The sequence below is a fragment of the Typopeltis vanoorti genome, chromosome 12, assembly GCF_054136105.1.
Source record: "Typopeltis vanoorti isolate ZY-2024b chromosome 12, IOZ_Tvanoo_1.0, whole genome shotgun sequence".
Lineage (NCBI taxonomy): Eukaryota > Metazoa > Arthropoda > Arachnida > Uropygi > Thelyphonidae > Typopeltis > Typopeltis vanoorti.
The window spans coordinates 81,583,392-81,604,790 of NC_143560.1; the positions used below are offsets into that span (position 1 = coordinate 81,583,392).

Sequence of the window (21,399 nt, forward strand, 5' to 3'; positions counted from 1 at the left end):
ATTGTTTAGTTGAGCATTGGCCGCATCAAGTAGTTAATAAAGAATTTCCCAAAGATGAATCTGGCTGCAAGTTTTCCGATTCATACTATTATCGAACTTTAGCAAATGGAGAAAAACTTTTACGAAGTTATTTAGTTTATTCAGAATCGCGAAATTCGGTTTTCTGTTATTACAAAATATTTGGTGGTCAAAATTCCCAACTTACTAATGAATACGGTTGTAACAGTTGGCAGCATTTGAGTTATATTATATACTAAAAATACACGAGACAAGTTCCACGCACATTAAAAATTGTTCAAAATACAGCAAACTTAAAATATCGTTGATTAAGAAATGCATTATTGATTGCACACAACAAAGATTATACAAAACTGAAAAAAATATTGGCAATCTGTTATAGAACGGTTAATCTACATAATATTTTATCAAAACAGTGTATAGCTTTTAGAGGTTCTTCACAAAAACTTTTTGAAAATGATAACGACAATTTTTTAAAGTTAGTAGAAACTGTCGCTAAATTTGATTCGATAATGGCAGAACACTTGCATCGCATCCAAACATCACAAAAAAGGAACATTGCTCATTATTTAAGTGATAAAATACAAAATGAAATCATCCGTATAATTTCTGAAGCTATAAAACAAAAAATTTTAGAAATGGTTAAAAAGGCGAAATATTATTCATTAATTCTTGACACTACTCCGGATATAAGCCACACAGAACAATTATTTATTGTTGTTAGATTTGTTAATCAAAATAAAGATACAAATATAGCAGAAATTCATGAACATTTTTGGGCTTTCAATTTGTAGAAGATACCACTGGACAAAGACTTATTCAATTTATAAAAAATTATTTAAAATTAGTGAATATTAACATTTCGGATTTACGCGCCCAAACTTATGATAATGGTTCAAATATGCGAGGCTAACATAATGGACTGCAGAAAAAAATCCTTGAAATAAATTCAAAGGCTTTGTTTTATTCCGTGTGCTGCTCATTCATTAAATTTGGTAGTTAATGATGCAGCTAAGATATCCTGTGAAACTAAATTTTTTTGGAGTAATACAGGAATTATATAATTATTTTTCAATATCTGTGAAGCGTTGGGCTATATTAAAAAACATATTCCTGTTTTAAATTTGAAACCGCTTTCTGCTACTAGGCGGGAAAGTAGAGTAGAAGCAATAAAGCCACTTAAAAATAATATCAACGAAATTTATCAGGCTCTTTTTGATATTACGGAAGATGAAACTAAAGATATCGATTCTAGAGCTCAGGCAGACAATAATTGCAAAGATTTATTTGTTTAAATTTATTTGCTCTGTTCATGTTTGGTATGAAATCTTATGTCTCGTAAGTGTTGCAAGCAAAATAATGCAGAATCCGACATTTGATATAGGAACAATTACAGAAAATCTTGATTATGTTATACAAGAATTAAATACTTGCCGAACAGACCAATATTTTGAAAATATTATTAGAACTGCAAAAGAAGTAGCAAATGATCTTAATATTGATCCTATTTTTCCAGACATTCACAAAAGAACAAAAACAAAAATGTTTGATTACGAAGCATCAGATGAGACAATGCATAATCCTAAACAAAATTTTAAAATTAATTTTTCTTCATGATTTTAGACACGACAATAACTTCAGTCACGGAAAGATTCATACTCTTAAAACAACATAACAAGGACTTTAAAAGTTATAAGAGACATTAGCAAATTAAAAGATTGGAACAATGAAGATTTAATGAAACATTATAAAGATTTGTGCTTAAAACTGAGCGACAATCAAGATTCTGACAATCGCGATATTGATGGTATGACTTTATTTGAGGAATTAAAAACTTAAAAACTTTGCAATGTTTTATTAAAAAAGAGTGCTCCTCAGGATGTTTTAAATTAAATAAATTAATAAAAATAAATTAACTGACACGTTTCCGAATACTGCGATTGTGATGCATATTTATTTAATGTTACCAATATTCGTACCATCAGGGGAAAGAAGTTTTTTAAAACTGAAACTAATAAAAAATTATTTGTGGTCAACAATATCTGGAGAGCGTCTAATGGATTTATCAATTACACTTGGCCATCGACTTACGACCGACTTCTGTTCTGGCTGACAGGTCGTAAGTCAATCTGGTTGTATGTCGGCCATATATTTATTAACAGTATTCTTTAACCTTTCTAATCTTTTTATCATCTTTATAATTTATTTTTATAATCTTTTAAATTTATAATTATGTATATTGTACATAATGTGAAAAATAATACTGTACATACTGTACTGTAAACACAAAAATACAATCTACGTTAACTATTTGTTCCAGTAGATACCTTCTTCTTTGATTAAAGAGTCGAAACTATCAATGAATTTTTGGGCTTCATCTTCATCTGCACTTCCTGCTTCTCCTGTGACACGTACATTATGCAAAGCAAATCTTTTTTTAAAACGCTTAAACCATTCAGTACTAGCCTGAAAATCTTCTGCGTAATCATTTCCGGTGCATGATTTTAAACTCTGAAACAGACTTTTAGCCTTCGCTTGCACTGTGCAAAGGCTCATGGGCGAATTTTTCTGTATTAAATCTTTCATCCATGTAAACAACAATTTTTCCATTTCATGGATGGGTCCCTGTCGTTGTTTGGTTAAAATTGTAGACTTCGTAGGTGTGGAACCTTTCACAGCTTCCCGAATTCTTTCTTTGTCCTTAAGTATCGTCGATACCATGGAATGTGATAACTTCAAGTCACTTGTTATCGTATTCACTTTCTTTCTCCTGGATAACATTCATTTTACACTCTAAATCAATAGTTTTCCTTGACTTCTTAGCTGGCATATCTGTAGATGAAGGCATTTTCCTTTTACTAGACATTTTATGGGTAGTATTTCAGTAGAATTTTAATTAATACACCACACGCAACAGATGCTTGAAAGCGACTGAGTGTATGTGAGAGATAGTTATTGTATGTGGGTTATTGTACGATAACTATCGTATCCCATAGTTATGTATGCGCAGCTGCCTGATTTATTATTAATTTATTCATTAATTTATTATTTATTTTTTTTGTGGTCGTAAGTTGACAACCAGATGTATATCAATTGAAAATAATATCATGGATTCATTAGACATTAAAGATATTATTAAAAATTTTGTGGCAGCAAAAGCAAGATGGATAAATGTGTAAAATACATCTACATTTATACTAATTGTTATATAGTTAAAAGCATATCTCCAAATTATCTTTATGTTTATATATATATATATATGTATTCTGTTGTATTTATATATTAATGAATAAACATTTTTCAAAATTTTTATTATTAAAAATTCCTTATTAATGAATTTTAGTGATTACAATGTTCTACTACTGTTAAATAAAATTTATTTTTATGTATGTGTATAACCTGCTTTGTACTTTTAACAAAGTAAAATTTTTTGCAAAAATGTTTTTCATGGAAACTTATTTTATGGGGTCACTGAAAAAAGTTTTGCACAAGGGTATCCCCTACCCACAGCACGGCACTGGAGACAGGCATTCTGCTCCTGGCTGTTTAGACTTGCTGCTTAGCTCTGCTCTCGCTTCGAAGAAGGTTCCTGTATCTAGCCATTCCAAGGATGGGAAAGGATATCCTGCTAGCAGAAATATGTAACAATGGCATCGGCCTGTTCCAGAAAGTCCCGTCTCAAAGTTCAATAAGCGATCTCCAGGAGTGCTGTATCGACATTGCCATGGAATAATGTCTTTTTATCATTCTAACGGGAAAGAAGAAGGATATATTCGGGATCTCTAGGATCATGAATGCGGAACTGGCTGAGAAATGTATCAAGTACGATTAATGTAGAACTGTTATGGATTGTGAACCTTAGAGCATGGATTTTGATTATATAGTTGCTAGCATATTGTAAGGCTATGAAGTCGGAAAACTACACTTTTAAATTATTATGAATTAATTGTCTAAAGAATTCTGAGCAATTGTTAATGTTAAAGGTCATTGTTAAAAGTTAAGCTTTAAGAGCTAACGTTTGAAGGAGAGACTGAATGTGAAGTTTAGATAAGCATGCTTCTGTTAACGGTCTAAGTTAAATTGTTTTAAAGTGTGTATGAAACTAACTACGTGTTTGACGTATATGTGAATATTTGTCATTGTCTCTGTGCTAAAGGCTAGAAGTACTGATTGTAAGTCGAGAACCAGACGTGCATTGCTTTGTCACTTAGCTAAACTGATAAGAGCCTGGTAAATTAGATATGTGTGATATCTTTTCTCTTTTAATTGTAATTACCATGTCTTAGAATGAATACATTGTTTTGTTTGTTAATTAACTTGCCTGATTTCGCCTTACCAATGCACTTCTCATAAAAAGATAGAACCTGTGTGTCCTTAAAATTAAAAGTAGCTATGCCTGACTGAATAGTAAGTTTCAAACGTTGCTTGATTTAGAGATATTTCCGTGTTACACTTAGCATTTCTCTTTCCTATACATGTAAGAGAAATGCTCAGCGAAATGTAAGAGAAATGCACAAACAATTCCTTGCACAATCTTTAATGGCACAGTCGTTAATACAAATAAATTTTTAAGATCCATGTTAGAGAAAGCCAGCTAGTTAGACAGCCAGAGGCATTTTCTAAATCTAAACTACGCACACGTGAAAGTAGCACAGTTATGACCTTGAGAAATGGTGGGGGGGGGGGAATTAATTGTCGACTGAAAGGATTAAAGGTAACAAGACTAAACCAAGCAACTAGATTACAACTCGGAGTTATGACTGTTAAGTTAATGTTAAGTAAATAAGTTAAAGAAGATAAGTAAAGAATAATATCGAATATATTTCGAATCTAAGTATAATAAAAGAAAAATTATTAATAATTTTTACACTAGATTAATTTGTCTGTAATATTTTCACATCGCTGCTATCCACATTACCTAGTTTATAGCAACATACAACTAAATATTTCGTAGTTAGATTTACATTTAACTTTTTAAGAAGCTGATTTAATTTTTTAACAAAAAACTTTCTCTCTTATTTGATGAAAAAATTCACCACGCTCATTTTTTCATGTGGCTTGGTCAATGAGAATCAAGGACTGTTCTTTAGTGACATTTGGAAATCTTTAATTAGAGCACTCATACACCTGATTTCATCTTTTCAGCTAATCTCTAAACAATACTATAAAACGGATGACGTACCACTATTCACTCTCCACATGCTTTTCATTTGTTCATTTTACAGTAGTTCCTATCAGCTTCTCTTATTAATGTTTATCATCATCATCATCACTCAAGGGGTGTACAGGATATGATAGTACTACATGAAAAAATTACATCATTACTAACTTCCTATCTACAATTCTCCTCCAAATCAGTCTGTTACTTGTCAAGACTCCAACATTATCAGATCTTATATTTCTATCGTCTAAGGCACTTTGTACCGTACCAATCCACCTATATCTTGGTCTTCCTCTGGGTCGTTTTCCTGCCAACCTGGAAGAGAACACTTGTTTTGCTAATCTTTTCTCTCCCATTCTATTTAAGTGATACCACCTGAGATTAGCTCTGCTAACGCATTCCTGGATGCTGACAATGCCAAGTTCTTTCCTAATATTCTCATTTTTAATATGATATTGCCATTGATGCCATCTGTTCACACCTCTAATCTTTCTCAGGACTCTCATATCTGCTGTCTCTAGTCTTTGGTCAAGTGTTTTACTTCTGACCCAGCTCTCAGATCCATAAGTTAAAACTGGTTTGAACACTGTCTTGTATACAGCTAATTTAGTGTTCCGACTAATTTCTCTCTTATTCCATATGAATTTATTCAATTAACTTCCAACCATACCAGCTTTGCAGATTCTGTTGTCTATTTCTATATTTAATTTACCATCTTCAGTAAAAATCGTGCCTAAGTAGCTGAAATGTTTTACTTGTTCCACAGGTTCTCCATTCACAACACAGTTGACATTTTCAATGATTCTGCCTATTTTCATTGTCTTTGTCTTTTTATTGCTGAACTTCATACCATATCTATTACAACATTTATTCAATTTAGTCAGAGAATCTTGCAGACTTGTAGCTAATTTATTTAGAAGTATAACATCATCTGCATAAAGCAAAGAGCTGACATTAACATCTCCAATTTTGATATCATGTTTAATACCACTTTCCTTCATAATGTGATCCATATAGATAATGAATAGCAGAGGGGATGTCTCACACCAGATTTAACATTAAACCATCTTCCTGTACTTCCTTCAATTCTAACTGCTGACTTACAACTCAAATAAAGACTAAGTATTGCTTGATATAATGCCCCATTGACACCATATAACTGCAGCGTATTGAATAACTTCTCTCTTGGCACCTTGTCATATGCCTTTTCCAAATCGACAAAACTTAAATACAGATCTTTGTTATATTCCCATGATTTCTTTACTGTTTGTCATAAAGTGAAGATCTGATCCTGACAGCCTCTATTTGGCCTGAATCCAGCTTGTTCTTCACCCAGCTTTTCTTCCACAATTCTTCTCAACCGTTTCTCAAGTATACTTGCATAGATCTTGCCAGGAACACTCAGTAGGGAAATTCCTCTGTAATTCTCACATTCAGTTTTATTTCCCTTTTTATATATGGGTACTATGAGAGCTCTACTCCAATCATCTGGAATTCGTCCCTCTGTCCAGGCTTTCTGAACTATGCAGTGCAGCCACTGTAAGACTTTTATACCATCATACTTCAGCATTTCTGGTCGAATATCATCTACTCCTGCTGCCTTTCCACATTTCAAGCCTTTGATGGCTTTTTCTACTTCAAGTATGGATATGTATTCCTGACTGCATGCCTGGTCAGTGTTTTTTACCACTGTGCTGTCATCACTGCTTGTTTCATTTAGCAGTTTTTCAAAGTAATTACTCCATACTTCAAGGATATCTTTTTCTCCTGTTTTCATGTCACCTTTATCATCTCTAACTCCTTTTACAGCACTATTTCCTCCATTCCTAAGCTTCTTCAACAACCTCCAGAATATTTTGCCACCTTCTTGATATTTATTTTCTATATTCTTGCCAAAGTCCTCCCATGACTTTTGTTTAGCTAGTTTACACACTGTTTAGCTTTCTTACATTTGTCTCTGTATTCTGTAAGAGTAAAAGCTGACTTATTTGCTAGGAACTTTTGATATGTTTTCTTCTTTTACTTCACTGCTTCTTTAACTTCCTGTGTCCACCAGGGAGTTCTGATTTTTTTTTATCCTTGCAGACAACCTCACCACATGCCTCTCTGGCAGAATCAATCCATGTTTTCTTCAGAGTTTGCCACTGAATATCCAAGGTTTGATTCCTGTTCTCAAACTCTTTCATTTTTTTTTCAATAATCTTTCTGTATGTTAGTCTACAGTTCACATCTGAGAGCTGTTCAACTTTTATTCGCTTTAAAACTTTCTTACATGTTATTCTTTTTAATATGAAATTCAATTTTATCCTGCTCAAGACTAAATAGTGATCACTTCCAATTTCAAATCCTCTGTACACTCTGGTGTCCTGCACCTGGGAGAAAACATCACTATCAACAATAACATAGTCAGTGAGACTTTTCTTATTCCTTGCCTCTTCTCTCCATGTGAATTTGTGCACATTTTTATGTTGGAACATGGTGTTAGTAATAACCAGTCCATGTCCTGAGCAGAAATCCAACAGATATTTGCCATTATTAATGTTTATTATTTATTTATTAACTATACATTTGTATTTTTTGCCAAATTCTTCTTATTCAGTATGTTTCTCAATGCTAATGGCCAGATAATTTTTTTTTCTGTTATGAAATTATTTTCAGTTATACACATATAAAATAGCAAGAAAAATTGTAAGTAATATTATTTTCTCTAATTTTTTAAATATTTTTGCAGCTTTTATCAGTTGTGACACTTCCAGGGAGTCCACAGACTCATTGAGGGAGGGCACTGACTCTACATCTCTCTCTCTATGTAGCTGAAGCTAACTTCAGCTACACCAACACCATCTATGTCCACCACCAGTATTTCCAATCACAAATATCCATGCCCATGTCGGGATTCAAACCCGCAGCCTTTTGTCTGGGGAGCAGATACGCTAACCACTTAGCCAACCAGGCTGGCAATGTGCTGCTGTTCCTTGGATATTACCAATATATCACATATAAGGATATTCAGTCATCAGTGCTATATGGATGCTGAATTTAATTATTTATTATATGTACTTATTTAGCATATGTGGGCATTGCTTTCTTCCTCCGATATCATAAAATTCCTAAAACTTGTTTTAAAATTTTTGTAACTAAAGTCATATAATTTAAATCTTTAAAATTTAAAGAATCTCATTTCATAATACAAATAGCTAAGTGGGTATTGTAAACTGAAAATTAGTTTTGAAACTATTTTATGTAGCTCTTCACCGGTTAGATCGTATGACATCAGGCTTACTTATCTTTCCAAGGACATCAAAATTGTGCCATAAAATGGCCAGTGAGATTTCACAAAGGAATGTAGTGAAGGAGTATTTCTGTCGAGTGGAAGGCAACTTTCCAGAGTAAGTTTGCTGCAATGACATTTTCTTGTTATCAAATTTGGTAGATAACTGTTCACATAAAATTTTGTGTTAAGATTTATAAAATTCACTTTCTTTGGATGAATTTTCATGCATGAATGCAAAGAGATTTGAGTTCAGATAGCAACATTTTTCTGTTAGCAATTTTTTTTAAAGCTCTCAGTTGAAGATGCATGTTTCAGCAGTCTCTGGACATTGGACTGCCTATCTTATAAGACTGAAATTGATTTTAATCTTTTGAGTAGTAACCTAAAAATATGTATATGGCATATAGCTACATGAAAAAAAAAAAAAGGAAATTGGTAAGAGATTGCAGCACCTCCCTGAAAAACTTAAGCTGATGTAAATTTACAGCTTTACTACAGAATTTAAAATTTGATGCACACGTGTGCGTGCGCGCGCGCGCACACACACACACACACACATATTAATACTGTTTTGGGGATAGAAGCATAGTGACATATATATACTGCTTTACTGTCTGACGTGTTAAGTACCATTTATGGTGGTAAGCTGTTAGGCCTAATATTAAAAACAAATGATAACGTTGTTTGCTTGAAAATTCATATACTATAGACCAGCAAGTTCCTCACCTCATGGCCTTAGCAGTTGTGTAGCAAATAATTCTAAACAACCTAACCCTGTCTAAATCATTACATGTAAATGAAAATTTGCAACAATGAAATTCATGCATTAGAGTGTTTTAAAACTCTAATCCATGTATTTCATTCCTGTCATTCCTGTTAATCTAAAGTCTTTAAGTTGTAAAACAGGAAGACAGCTAGAGTAGGTGCCATATTCATAGAGGCCATCATAGATGCCATTTTATTGATTTTGTAAAATGGCTGTTTATTGGCTATTTCCTTTTATAGTTATCTTCTTAGCAGGAAAAATATCTAAAGATCTGGTGAGAAGCTAAAGTGGTAGTTACAGTTCTGAAACATCTTTCTAATAGTATTCATTGTCTTATATCTCTTACGAGGTTTTAGTGAAGATCCTTCTGCAGTGAAATAGTCCTTGTTGAAGCAGTTATTATATCCCGAAAGTTTATTTTTTTTGGGAGATAGAAGGTGTTGTAAATAATGGCTTTCACTTCTTATGTTAAGTCAGGGACTGCTTTTTTTATAGACCTTACTAATGTGTCTGGCCTGAAGAATGAAGTTAATGAGGATTTTAAAATGTATGATATATACCACGGTATCGATAAAAGTGGACCAAGAAGCAGGCTATGAGTATAAATTATTTGATGTACAGATTGTGTAGAAGGAATAGCATGTAGTATGGAGCTATTTTAATGGATAGAAAGATTTGAAGAATTTAGTGCAGATGCTTGGAGAAATTGTTATTTAACAGAATGATGTAAAAAGTTGGAGGGATATATTAGGATTGTACAAAAAGTTTCAATATGTGCATAAAGATGAGGCCCAGAGAGCAATCAGAATTGCAATTACCTAGTGATTGAGGTGAGGAGGGGTGATAATTTGGAAGGAATGACCCTAGAACAGGGATTAGATGCATCTTGCATGAAAAATTATAGCTGGGGGAAGTTTAGGGATGAGAATGATTGAGAAATTAATAGAGGCTGTTAATATTTGAGCTAGTTAAGCTGTTAGGGTTGCATGATAACTAATCATCTCTTAGCTTGGTGGTCAGCTGTTATATCTACGATGCCAGAAGCATCAGGAACAAAGAAGGGGAAATTTGTGGCATTGGTTGGGACATGAAAATTGATCAGAAATATTTGCATTAATGAGACTTGGTTAATGGAAGAGGAGCAGTGTGTGTGAGATGTATACATCACAAGAATTAAAGGATATGTGGAAGGAAATTGAAACTGTTGAAATTGTGTGTATTAAATGTTTAAAAATTGAGTATCTATTTGGAATAGAATGTGATGGATTCAGGGTGCCTGTTTGGCATGTAACTTTTGTAATGTTAGATCAGCAAAAAAATATCATTTTGGTTGCCAACTAAGGGCTTTTTTCCTAGCCTTTCTGACACTTTTGGAATTAGTTGAATATTTCTCCTTGAAACTCAGATTTTTAACCTCACAACTCAGAAAATTTGACCATAGTCCATGCTATTTCAAATGAAATACCATTTAGTGTTATGAACTGTGATGGCAGCATTGTCTTCAGCACTTTCATTAATTGTAAGTGAATTAATAAATTGTGATGCGAGGAGTAACTACCACATTGTGTAGTTAGGGGAGAATAAGAGGGGAGAGGACAAATCTGTTTAGGCTGTTTATCATGAGAAGCTTGTAGAACCAATTACATTGCATCTATAGACTAGGGACTTTGAAAGAGGTGCTGTGAATTACCCAGACAGCTAAGTTTAATGAGGACAGGAAGAACAATTGCTACAAGTGATTTCAGCTTTGAGTATATGTAGACTGGATGGCAAAAAAAAAGTATATACAAGAGAGAAAAGGGAATTACTAGAATTTCTGAACAATAACTACCTCAGGCAGTGACTCATGGCAGGAGATTTAGTAATAGTTTCTAAGAATGTGTGTAAATAAGGTGCCTTCTTTTGGTAAGAATGATCTGGTATTCAAACTCATTTACAGTTCAGAATTATCATCTTTAATAGATTATAAAACTGTCAATAGTATAGAAGCTAAAAATTCTATACCAGGCTGATTTACTACAGTTAGGATGCAATTACTATGAATTTCTATGCAATTACTATGAATTTCTATGCAATTACTATGAATTATATAGAACTTAAAGAATGAATGTTTGTCATAAATAATTTTTTTATATTTTAGTTAACAATAATTCTTGTTTTAAATAGATGTGTGATTGAGTTATTTAGTTTGTAAGTAAATCTTATACTATATTGTCAGTATATACCAATGTATGGTAGAACAATGGTGGCAAAGACTACGTTGTCAGGAGATTTGAATTTGTGTGATTTTGTGCAGTGCAGTGTGTGTGTGTGTGTGTGTGTGTGTGTGTGTGTGTGTGTGTGTGTGAGATATATACATCACAAAAATTAAAGGATATGTGGAAGGAAATCGAAACTGCGCAGCGTGTGTGTATTAAATGTTTAAAAATTGAGTACCTATTAGGTGATGAGAATGAAGCAAATGTTAGCAGAGTGGACAGTATCGACAGTAAGATGGAAAATGTCGGGATTAATGTCGAATGTGCGGCTGTTGAAATAGAGGAGAATGAAATGGATATAAATAAAGAAATAACGTGCTTGAATGTTATCCTTTGCAGGACAAAGCGAGAAATTGAAAAATTGCAGAAGCAGCAAGAGATTAGCATGGCTCAGAAGAGAATGAAGCAGGTGGTCTGAACTAATAATAAAGACTTAAGAGCATTAAAGAGAAAATTATTTATAGAGACTCAGTGATCAATGGAGTACTTAATGAAACTGGAACAAAATTGTGTTTCCCTGCTGCAAAAATTAACGATATTAAATTAACAATGCAAAAAACGTAAGGCGAAAGCACTGATCATCTTGGTTAGCGTGGAGGTGAGAAGGTAAAGATTGTAAGTCTCCTGCCACACTATGATAAAGGCAAACTGAGGAGAAAGGTGGTGGTAGCAAATGGATCAATACTAGGTTGTGCAAAGGAATGGGGTAGGATTTGTGGATCTATGGTTTGTGTTTGACAGAAAGAAGGTTTTTATAATGCTGATGAACTGCATCTAAATGGTTTTGGTGTTAGGTGTCTAGAGAAAGCTTTGTTCACCAAGCATGCTGAAGTGCAAATTCAGGAAAACTTAAGCAATTAGAGTGGAAGCAGGAGAGTTTGTGTGAAGGCATCCATGAGGTGAGTGAGCGTGATAATGACCAAGTGTGTAATCTAGTCTCCCAAGCAAAAATATTGAACAGGGTAGTCAATTCAGAAAGTAAATGTGGCAGTTTCTATATACTAATGCCAGAAGTATCAGGAACAAGAGGGAGGAGTTTTTGGCATTGGTTAGTGCAACCTTTGGCAAAAGTTATAAGCATTAGTGAGACTTAGCAGATGATGTAGTTGCAGGGATAGAATGTGAATGGTTTAGCATTTTGAGGGAAAATAGAGAAGATAGGATGAATGGGAGGGGGGTACTGCTGATGATAGCAGACGAATTGCTGTCAAAAAAATAGGATAGGAGATAGGTCTCAAATTGATCTTATTTGAAACAGTGGTGTGAGATTAAGGCCAGTAAGACAACATATAGTTGGTTGTTGCTATAAGCCAGGGGGTTCCATGGATGATCTGGAAGACATGCATTGGCAAATTAGTACATTGTATGCTGGTCAAGTAATTATTATGGGATACTTCAACTATAGAGCGATAGATTGAAAGGAAGAAAGATCACATGGCAGGAACGAAATGAAATTTATACACCCACTTATGAGAGATAATTATTTGAGACATCATGTGATGGAGAGGACTAGGGTGTGAGAGTATTGGACCTGGTCATAGAATCAGAAGAGCTATCCATAACCAAGATGGCCACATTGTCTCCAATTGGCAAAAGTGACTATGTGGTCATGACTTGGGAGATTGTAAATCTTTCTTACATTCTTATTCCTTCCCTCCTCTTTTACCTTGCAGTGTTTAGGATTTTTCTACATTTAACTGCCATCATATCGAGGATAAGGTGGTTAGCTCTATGCCTCCCGATGTGTCCTATGTCTGTAGATGCATGTGTTCACAGGCCAGTTTGCCTGTTCTGGGGGACGAAAAATCCGAGTTTCTGGGATAAAAAATCCCCTACCTTTGTATGAGACTGGCTAACTCACCTTTAGTCAAAAGAGACCAGATAAATTTGATTCCTCACATCACTGACGGGAATCAAACCCAGGTCTTTCCGACCAAAGGGCTTCATCTATACTGACTGAGCTCTGGAGGCTTATGGGATCGTAAATCACGAGGAATATTCTTCCAAAAAAGGAGTGTATGTAAAACTACAAGGTTGGGATTATGAAAAGCTTAGGAAGAAGCTTAAATTTGTGCCATGGCATAAAACACTGCAAGAGAAGGATGTTAGTAGTGCATGGGAGATAATTAAGGGTCATCTAGAGGAAGCAGTATTAAATTGTATACATAAGGTAAGGAGGATTAATCAGGTAGGAGGTAGATGGATGAGTAATATCATTAAGCATGAGCTGCAGAAGAAGAAAATGCTGTGAAGGATATATAAGGAGAAAGGTGACCAGCATGGTAAGGAAGGCAAAAAAATCAGATCATGTGAAGAATCTAGCCGAGCAGGCTAAAGAAATTCCCAGAGAGTCTTTCATTATGGGGCAAGTAAGAAGAAAAATAACTATGGAAGATTAATCTTCATGAGTGATGACGGTTACAAGGTGACAGAAGTGGATAAAATAGTTGAGTTACTGAGTGCACACTTTACAAGCATATATCTTCCTAGTGAAGTTACTGCTTTAACCTACATGACAGAGACACTAATGGGGGAACAGAGGTAGATGAATTGGAGGTTCTTACAATATTGCAGAATCTCACTGTAAATACAACTGTGGGGTATCAGATCAGGTTTTGCAAGAATGTGAGGGGAACTGGCAATGCCTCTGACTGGCTCTTTGTTTAAGTCTCTTTGTTTAATTTAAGTCTCAGCTCTGGTATAGTTCCAAGGGAGTGGAAAGAGGGCAAAATAATTCCTTGTAGTAGCAAATTAGAGACCAATCAGTATCTCAGGCATGGTGGTAAAAGTACTGGAAAAATTGGTCAAAAAGAGTGTTCAAGAATGGGTAGATAAAAATATGATACTGTATGAGAGGCAACATGGCTTTGTGAAGGGTCATCATGCCTTTAATTTACTGACTTTTTTTTTATAATAGAGTAAAAGCTGAGTTGGAAATGGCTGCACAATGATTGTACTGGATTTTTCTAAGGTATTTGTCAGAATACCACATGGAACTCTGTTATGCAAATTAGAACAAATGGGGATGGATATGACACTGGCTGCTGGGCAGATATCAAAAAGTGGTATATGGAGGCGCAGAAACAAGGTGAAAACAGGTGACTAGTGGTGTGCTGCAAGGTTCAGTGCTGGGACTACTGCTGTTTAATTTGTACATAAATGATATAAGAAATAACCTAAAATGAAATATTCAGTTGTTTGCCGATGATGCAAAATTAGGTAGAGTAATAGTTACTTAAGGGATGTGGAGAGCTTGCAGGATGATTTAAATAGGCTGTCAGTATTGGCAAAGATATTGGGTGTCACTTTAATGTGGAGAAATGTCAAGTTATTATACATTTTGGGATAAATAGATTACAAATTGTGTATACTACATAACTATATTCCAGGAAATAGATGAAGCTAAAGATTTAGGGATGGTGGTAGACAGAGAGTTAAAGTTTAGAGGACATTTGGCTAAGGTCACCCATAAGCTTACTTGGCTGTTGAAGAATGCACTAAAAAGTAGAGATAAGGAAGTTGTTATTCCTCTTTATAAGGCCTTGATATATCCATATCTGGATTACTGTGCTCAGGTCTGGTCTCATGGGTTTCTTGGAGACTAGACAGATTTAGATGTGAGCGACCAAGATGACACATGGTCTGTAATGTTCCCTATGAGGATAGATTGAGGGTGTGTGGATTGCAGAAGTTGGTTGATAAGAGAAAAGAGGGGATTTGATGATATGATAGAAGCATTTAAGTTGCTTAAAGGGTTTTATAGGATTGATGCAGGGGAAATGTTTCCGTATTTGGCTAAAGTGGTTGGAACAAGAGGTCATTCCTGGGAATTGAATAATGGTGTTGTTAGTAGGGGTGTGAGGACTAGATTTTTTGCTTGGAGAGTTGAGTGAGTGGAATGGGTTGTCAGAGTCAGTTGTGAGTTCTTTGTCTGTTAATGGTTCAAGGGGAGATAAGATAGATTGCGTGGATAGTTTGGTTCTCCTGTGATGAATTTTCAGACTCCATGAAGGTTCCATACAATAATAATAATGCAATTATAAAGCAAGAATTACATAAAAATAATATGTTTCAAAAGGGGATATACAACTTTGAATAACAATAGAAGGTAAATAGCAATAGATGAACAATTTTCATTACTGTGCAAATGTAGCATAACAGTCGAAGTTTCAACACAGTCAGTTAAAGTTTGATATGACTGCCTCCAGTAATTCTTCAGACATCCCATCTGTAATCAGTTTTCTGCCAAGCACAGCAGAGCATATCTGGCATAACTTCAGCAATGGCAGCAGTAATTCTGAAATTCAGCTTATCCAAATTGGCTGATAGTGGTGGATGTACAAATGCTCAATCTTTCACAAGGCCCCACAAGAAAATATCTAACAGTGCAAGGTCAGGGAAATGCAGTGACCATGCTATGCCCCTCTACCAATCCATCTGCCTGGAAAACGGGTGTCGAGGTATACGACTTTACATCTGTCAGGTAATGAGGAGGTGCTCCGTCTTGCTGGAAATGTAAGCATCCGTCGTGGTCATCATCATCTAATTGTGGTATTAGGTATCCTTGTAGCATGTTCAGATACACACCACCATTACCACCAGTAATGGTAGACTCTGAGAAAAAGAAGGATCCATACACTTTCTTCTTGCTTAATGCACAAAAAAAGGTTAGCCTTTGGGGTGCTGCAAACATGTTCTACAATGGCATGTGAATTTTTGCTTCCCCAAATTCTGCAGTTGTGAGTGTTTACTTGCCCACTTACATGAAAAGTGCACTCATCGCTGAAAATGATCATGTCCAAAAAGTCCTCATTTTGTTCTATCCTACTGATCATTTCCGTATAGAAAATCCTGGCATATCTTCTTATCATTTTTCTTCAAATGTTGTACGAGGGTAAATTTGTAGGACCTTAAATGTAGACGCTGTCTAAAACATGCTACACAGTCACATGTGGAATTCCAGTTTGATGAGGTGCCCATCTAGTCAACTTTCCAGGGCTTCTACAGAAACTTCTCCGAACTTCTTCCTCAACAGCATTGTCAGCACGTGGCCTTCTCATTGACCTTGGATGACTCTCAGAACAACCTGTTTCCTCAAAATTCTTGTGCCACGTGTAGATTGTGTGCCTAGTAGGTTCTTTGCCATATTGCTTGTGGAAATTCCTCTGAACTTGTGTTTCAGACTTCATTTTCTCAAAATTCAAAATTTCACATAACATGCTTGCTCTGCACCATTGAAAGTTGCTATTTTCAGTTGGTGTGACATCCCATCTAGTGTTGTCATTATATCACCCCATCTAGTGTTGTCATTTGGTAATAAAGTTGCATGACCAAAAATTGATGTTTCACTACATTATGACACTCATCAGCTTTTGTATGTCTTCCAAGTTATTCTCTGTTCTCCTGCAAAGTTGTATTCACCCCTTTTGAAACACCCTGTATTGTGGAGAGAATACTGAGTAATGAAGCTGGTTCATGATAAGGAAGACAAAATCAGACTTTGAAAAGAAGTTAGCTGAGTAGACAGGAAATCTTCTTTTGCCATGTCGCAAGTAAGAGGAAGAGTGATTTTGGGAGAAGAACCTTAGTGCAGGGATTCTCAACCTATGGTACGCATACCACTGGTTGTATGTGAGCTACTGCCGGTTGGTACGAAAACAGATTTGCTTACTGGTACATCTAATATCTTGAATTAAATTTAGTGGTACGCCACTGGAAAAGTTTGAGAACCCCTGCCTTAGTGAATACAAATGGTAGGAGATTAGTATAACTTGTAGAGTGCCTATTAGATTCAGACTAAAAATAAAATTTAAAAAAAAAAATTGAGGTGTCATTATGAGGATATCAGTATGATGAGGGTGACAGAGACAGCTTGCATGTTTAAAGCCATTGTTTCATGGAATTGAATAGTAATTAAAGCCATTAAACCATTGGGGGGGGGGGGAGAAATGATCCAGAAGATGAAAAGTTTTAATGACAAACCTGATTATTATTATGTAACACCTCCAGGGAGTCCAAAGACTCATCGAGGGAGGGCACCTACTCTACAGCTCTCTCTCTCCACCAACCGCAACTATCTCCATCATCCACACCAACGCCATCTACTGCTGATTTCATGTTATGGACGGGCATACACAGACACCACACATGGGACATATAGAATGGAATGTCCCTGTGAACTGAAAATGAGAACATCTTAGAGTGATTCTGTTTACAGAACTTCATGTCTGTAAACAGAATCACTTATTGAAGACAGCCACTTTAATTCAAAATACAGAGGGAAAAAAAATATAAAACTGAAAAAAATACTTTCTTTTGTAATGGAAAATTTGTACAGAAAAAGAAAAAACAAACTAGAGGCCTGTCTTATGTTTTTTTTTTTTTTTCCATTTCTATTGATAAATACTACAATTTTGCTTTTTATCAGCAGTGTGCCATTCTGTATAAATATACTGCAAACTATACCATTAAACAATGTACATTTACGATTACAAATGTCAGCCATTCTTGGGTTGTCATTCATATTTTTGCATTGGCTTATCTTACAGTAGGAAGGTGAAGCAATCTCTAAAATCACTAGAATAGTGATTGAACATGGTGTGTTGTGTTCAATTCAACCTGTCAGCTGTCTGAAAAAACAGAGTAGAAAGTGCAGATATATGTTACATAGATACATGTTACATTTTTTTTAATGTTATTGTTGACTACAGAATAGAATTATTATGTGGAGTACTCATTGCTCCAAGTTTTATGCATTAGTGATAATGAATTATTGATAATGAGTATTAATTTAGCTTCCTAATAAAATATAGTGTAATATAGGATGAAATGCAAAACAATGTATCATATATCTGCACTTTAATTATATGAATTTTTCTCAAATACTGTTTACTACTAGCAACAAACCACATGGTATAGTTAAGTATAAAGAAAAAGGAATGAATGTTAAATACTGTGAATAATACTGGTAACGAAATGTGGTTTAGAGGTTAACAGACTTCTAGTAAGGTGCTATCTTGAACTGCCATGTTAATCAAATTAGGTTGTACAACTGCAGCACAGTTAAAAAATCAAAGATGTCATTAATAGATGGAAATGTGATGGCAGAAAAACATTTAGCAAACTACATAAACTGTCAGAGGGGTGCTTAAGGATCAAGGCTGTATAACTGAGAGGAGACCTCCACATAACCTTTAAAGGAATGCAGAGAACTGACCAGGGCTTCTGACCTAATGTCCAATTCTCACCTTCTCGTGGTGCACCCTGTTAGGTATCTACTGGATACTGAACAAATGAGGATGGGCATAAACTCTCAGATAGTAGCATGTTGGTAGCAGTTGTGTGTTCCTCTCATAAGTCTCAAACCAGGATTTTAAGGAATTAATAATTATAGAGATCTGACTAGAATTTTATATATTGAACTCTGTAGTGTCAGTTTCGGTGGGAGGACTTGCATGTAAGCCAAACATCAACCCCCACAGTGCTCCAAATTGTATGTTTCAATACTCACCATGATTAGACATTAGACTGAAAGCTTTAGCATGGAGTGAAGACTTACAGTGACACTACAGATGGATGTGATAGATGCATCAGGTAAAACATTAATTTATCAGAGGTTTTATCTCATTTGTTTGGTTATGGTGTGAAGATCTTTCTCCTTTTTTAGATTGTCTTCCTGAAGGCCCAGAAAAATAACATTGAACATTATTTTTATATTTTGAACCATCTTACATTGCCTGTGCTATATCATTTCTGTGGAGACATCTAGTTGAGTATTAACATGTTAATGCACCATGTCACACTGCAGTGGTAGTGGTGATATGGTTTGATGAAATTGAAGTACAAAAGTTAGACTCCATCTCAATCAACCCATGCAATTCACTGCAGGAACCAACTACCATCTTCGTGTAGGAATGGGTCTTTAAGTTCGTCCTTTCTTAAAATTTAGCTAAAAGCCTATGTTAGAGAGTGGCATCTAATCACAATCAAATATCAATCAGCAGCATATTGTGTGTGAAAATAATAGATTTGGAGAACCATTCAAGTATCATGTTATTTTTGCAGTATAATGCCACTGAAAGTTCTTTTAACATGCTTTTTATACTGCATAAGCATAAAACAGATTTTGCTTAATATAATTATTTTTTATTATATGGTTATTTCTCACTATAAAGAATACCATTATAGCAAACTCATTCACTATAACAAATGCCAAAAAAAAAAAAGGTTTTCCAAAGATTCCTAACTAATGTTATTTAAAAGAAATTCACTATATCAAATGTCCTCCATAATAGAATATTCCTTTGATCCCTATGGGTTTGTTATAGTGAGAGTTGAATGTGTATTTCTCATTAGCTCTATAATATTAAAAGCTTTTCCTTTCTTTTAGTATCACACAGTGATCAGCATTCATTTTTGAAATTATGGATTCTACAACCGTGTTAAAATAACTCTTTTTATTATCCTGACGCTTCGATCTTCATATCAAGATCATCATCTGGAGTATAAATAAATATAGAAGACAAGACATTTCAAACTGAAAACTAGAGAAACAATGATTTGATCACATGCTACTTACTGGCATGACCTCTAGTGGGGGAAAAAAAATACATCAAGCTAGTTTTAATTTATGATTACATGAATAATCATTCTCTTACAGATAGTTTTCCTTCCAGTAACAGTAATGTCCTATTTCTATTATTACAATTGTTATTTTTGATTTAAAAAATTATTTATAAATTACAACATGAATAAACATTCTTTCTTACAGATTTTTTCTTTAACAAGTCCTATTTTTTAGTATTAAAGTTATTTTAGATTTAGGATCCTGGATTTTCTACAGTCCTATTTATAGTTGTTTTTAGAGAGGAAGGATTTGTGGGACGAATATACGCCTTCCATATGTATGGGATTTTAGACCACCATTATTGTTTAGATGGGGTGGTTGATAATGATCTCACAGGCTTCCTTAAATTTGCATTCATACCATGTTTTGGTGTAATGTAGACAACTAGTGCTTTTCCAGTCAATTCTATGTAAGGTGTTCAGGGCATGATCAGAAAGGCTAACTGTCACTTCACCATAATTATTATATTTGATGTGTCGTTTATGTTCTTTTGTCTGATCGGAATTGTGTGTCCTGTTTTTCCTATGTATGGTATGTTGCAGGTGCAGTAAATACGGTATACTCCAGGGTGGGCCAGCTCTGCTGGCCCACCCTGGAGTATACCGTATTTCACTAGAGGTCATGCCAGTGAGTAGCATGTGATCAAATCATTGTTTCTCTAGCTTTCAGTATGAAATGTAACGCAGCTTGTCTTGTGTATTTATGTATGCTCCAGATGATGATCTTGATATGAAGATCGAAATGTCGGGATAATAAAAAGAGTTATTTTAACACGGTTGTAGAATCCATAATTTCATAAATGAATTAAAAGCTTTTGTTCATTCTTTATTTTATGGCCATTATCAGTTTTGTTACCTGTACAGTTCCTGTTGAGAAAGCTGGATCAGTTTCTGTCTACCTAGTATGTAAGGATGGAAAACCATGCATTACACATTTTGAAAAAGTCAGCTACAATGGAAAATCTAGTGTGGTCTTGTGTAAGTATTATCATATCACATTTGAAAATTGCAATAAGAATTGATTTTTTGCAGAATTTTTAAACTCTGAGAAATAATTGCATATAGTGAAAAAAAAGAAAAATACAACTCATTGCCTAGGCTTGCAAGAATAATGTATGAAGTAGTTGTTGTGAAATTTTAATTTTGATCATGTAATTTATTTCTAGGCATTTTTATCGTAGTTGTTTTATCAAGTGCATGCTATTACTGCAGCTCTGTTTTATCAGTTATTTTTGTTGCAGAGGCCCCTGTTTGTAATGAAACCAAGAATATAAATTGTTGGCATCTTTAATTTATA

The 21,399-nt window shown here is 34.6% G+C and overlaps 1 protein-coding gene across 2 annotated transcripts in view; it reads left to right on the forward strand.

Annotated features, from left to right (window-relative positions):
- Nucleotides 1–21,399, forward strand: part of LOC150100931 (pseudouridylate synthase RPUSD2-like) — a 193,135-nt gene that overhangs the window by 95,769 nt on the left and 75,967 nt on the right. For both annotated transcript variants that reach the window (XM_090401880.1, XM_090401882.1), the window contains exons 7-8: nt 8,427–8,568; nt 20,950–21,080. In XM_090401880.1, coding sequence (XP_090258006.1) covers nt 8,427–8,568; nt 20,950–21,080 — 273 coding nt within the window. The remainder of the gene's footprint in view (nt 1–8,426; nt 8,569–20,949; nt 21,081–21,399) is intronic.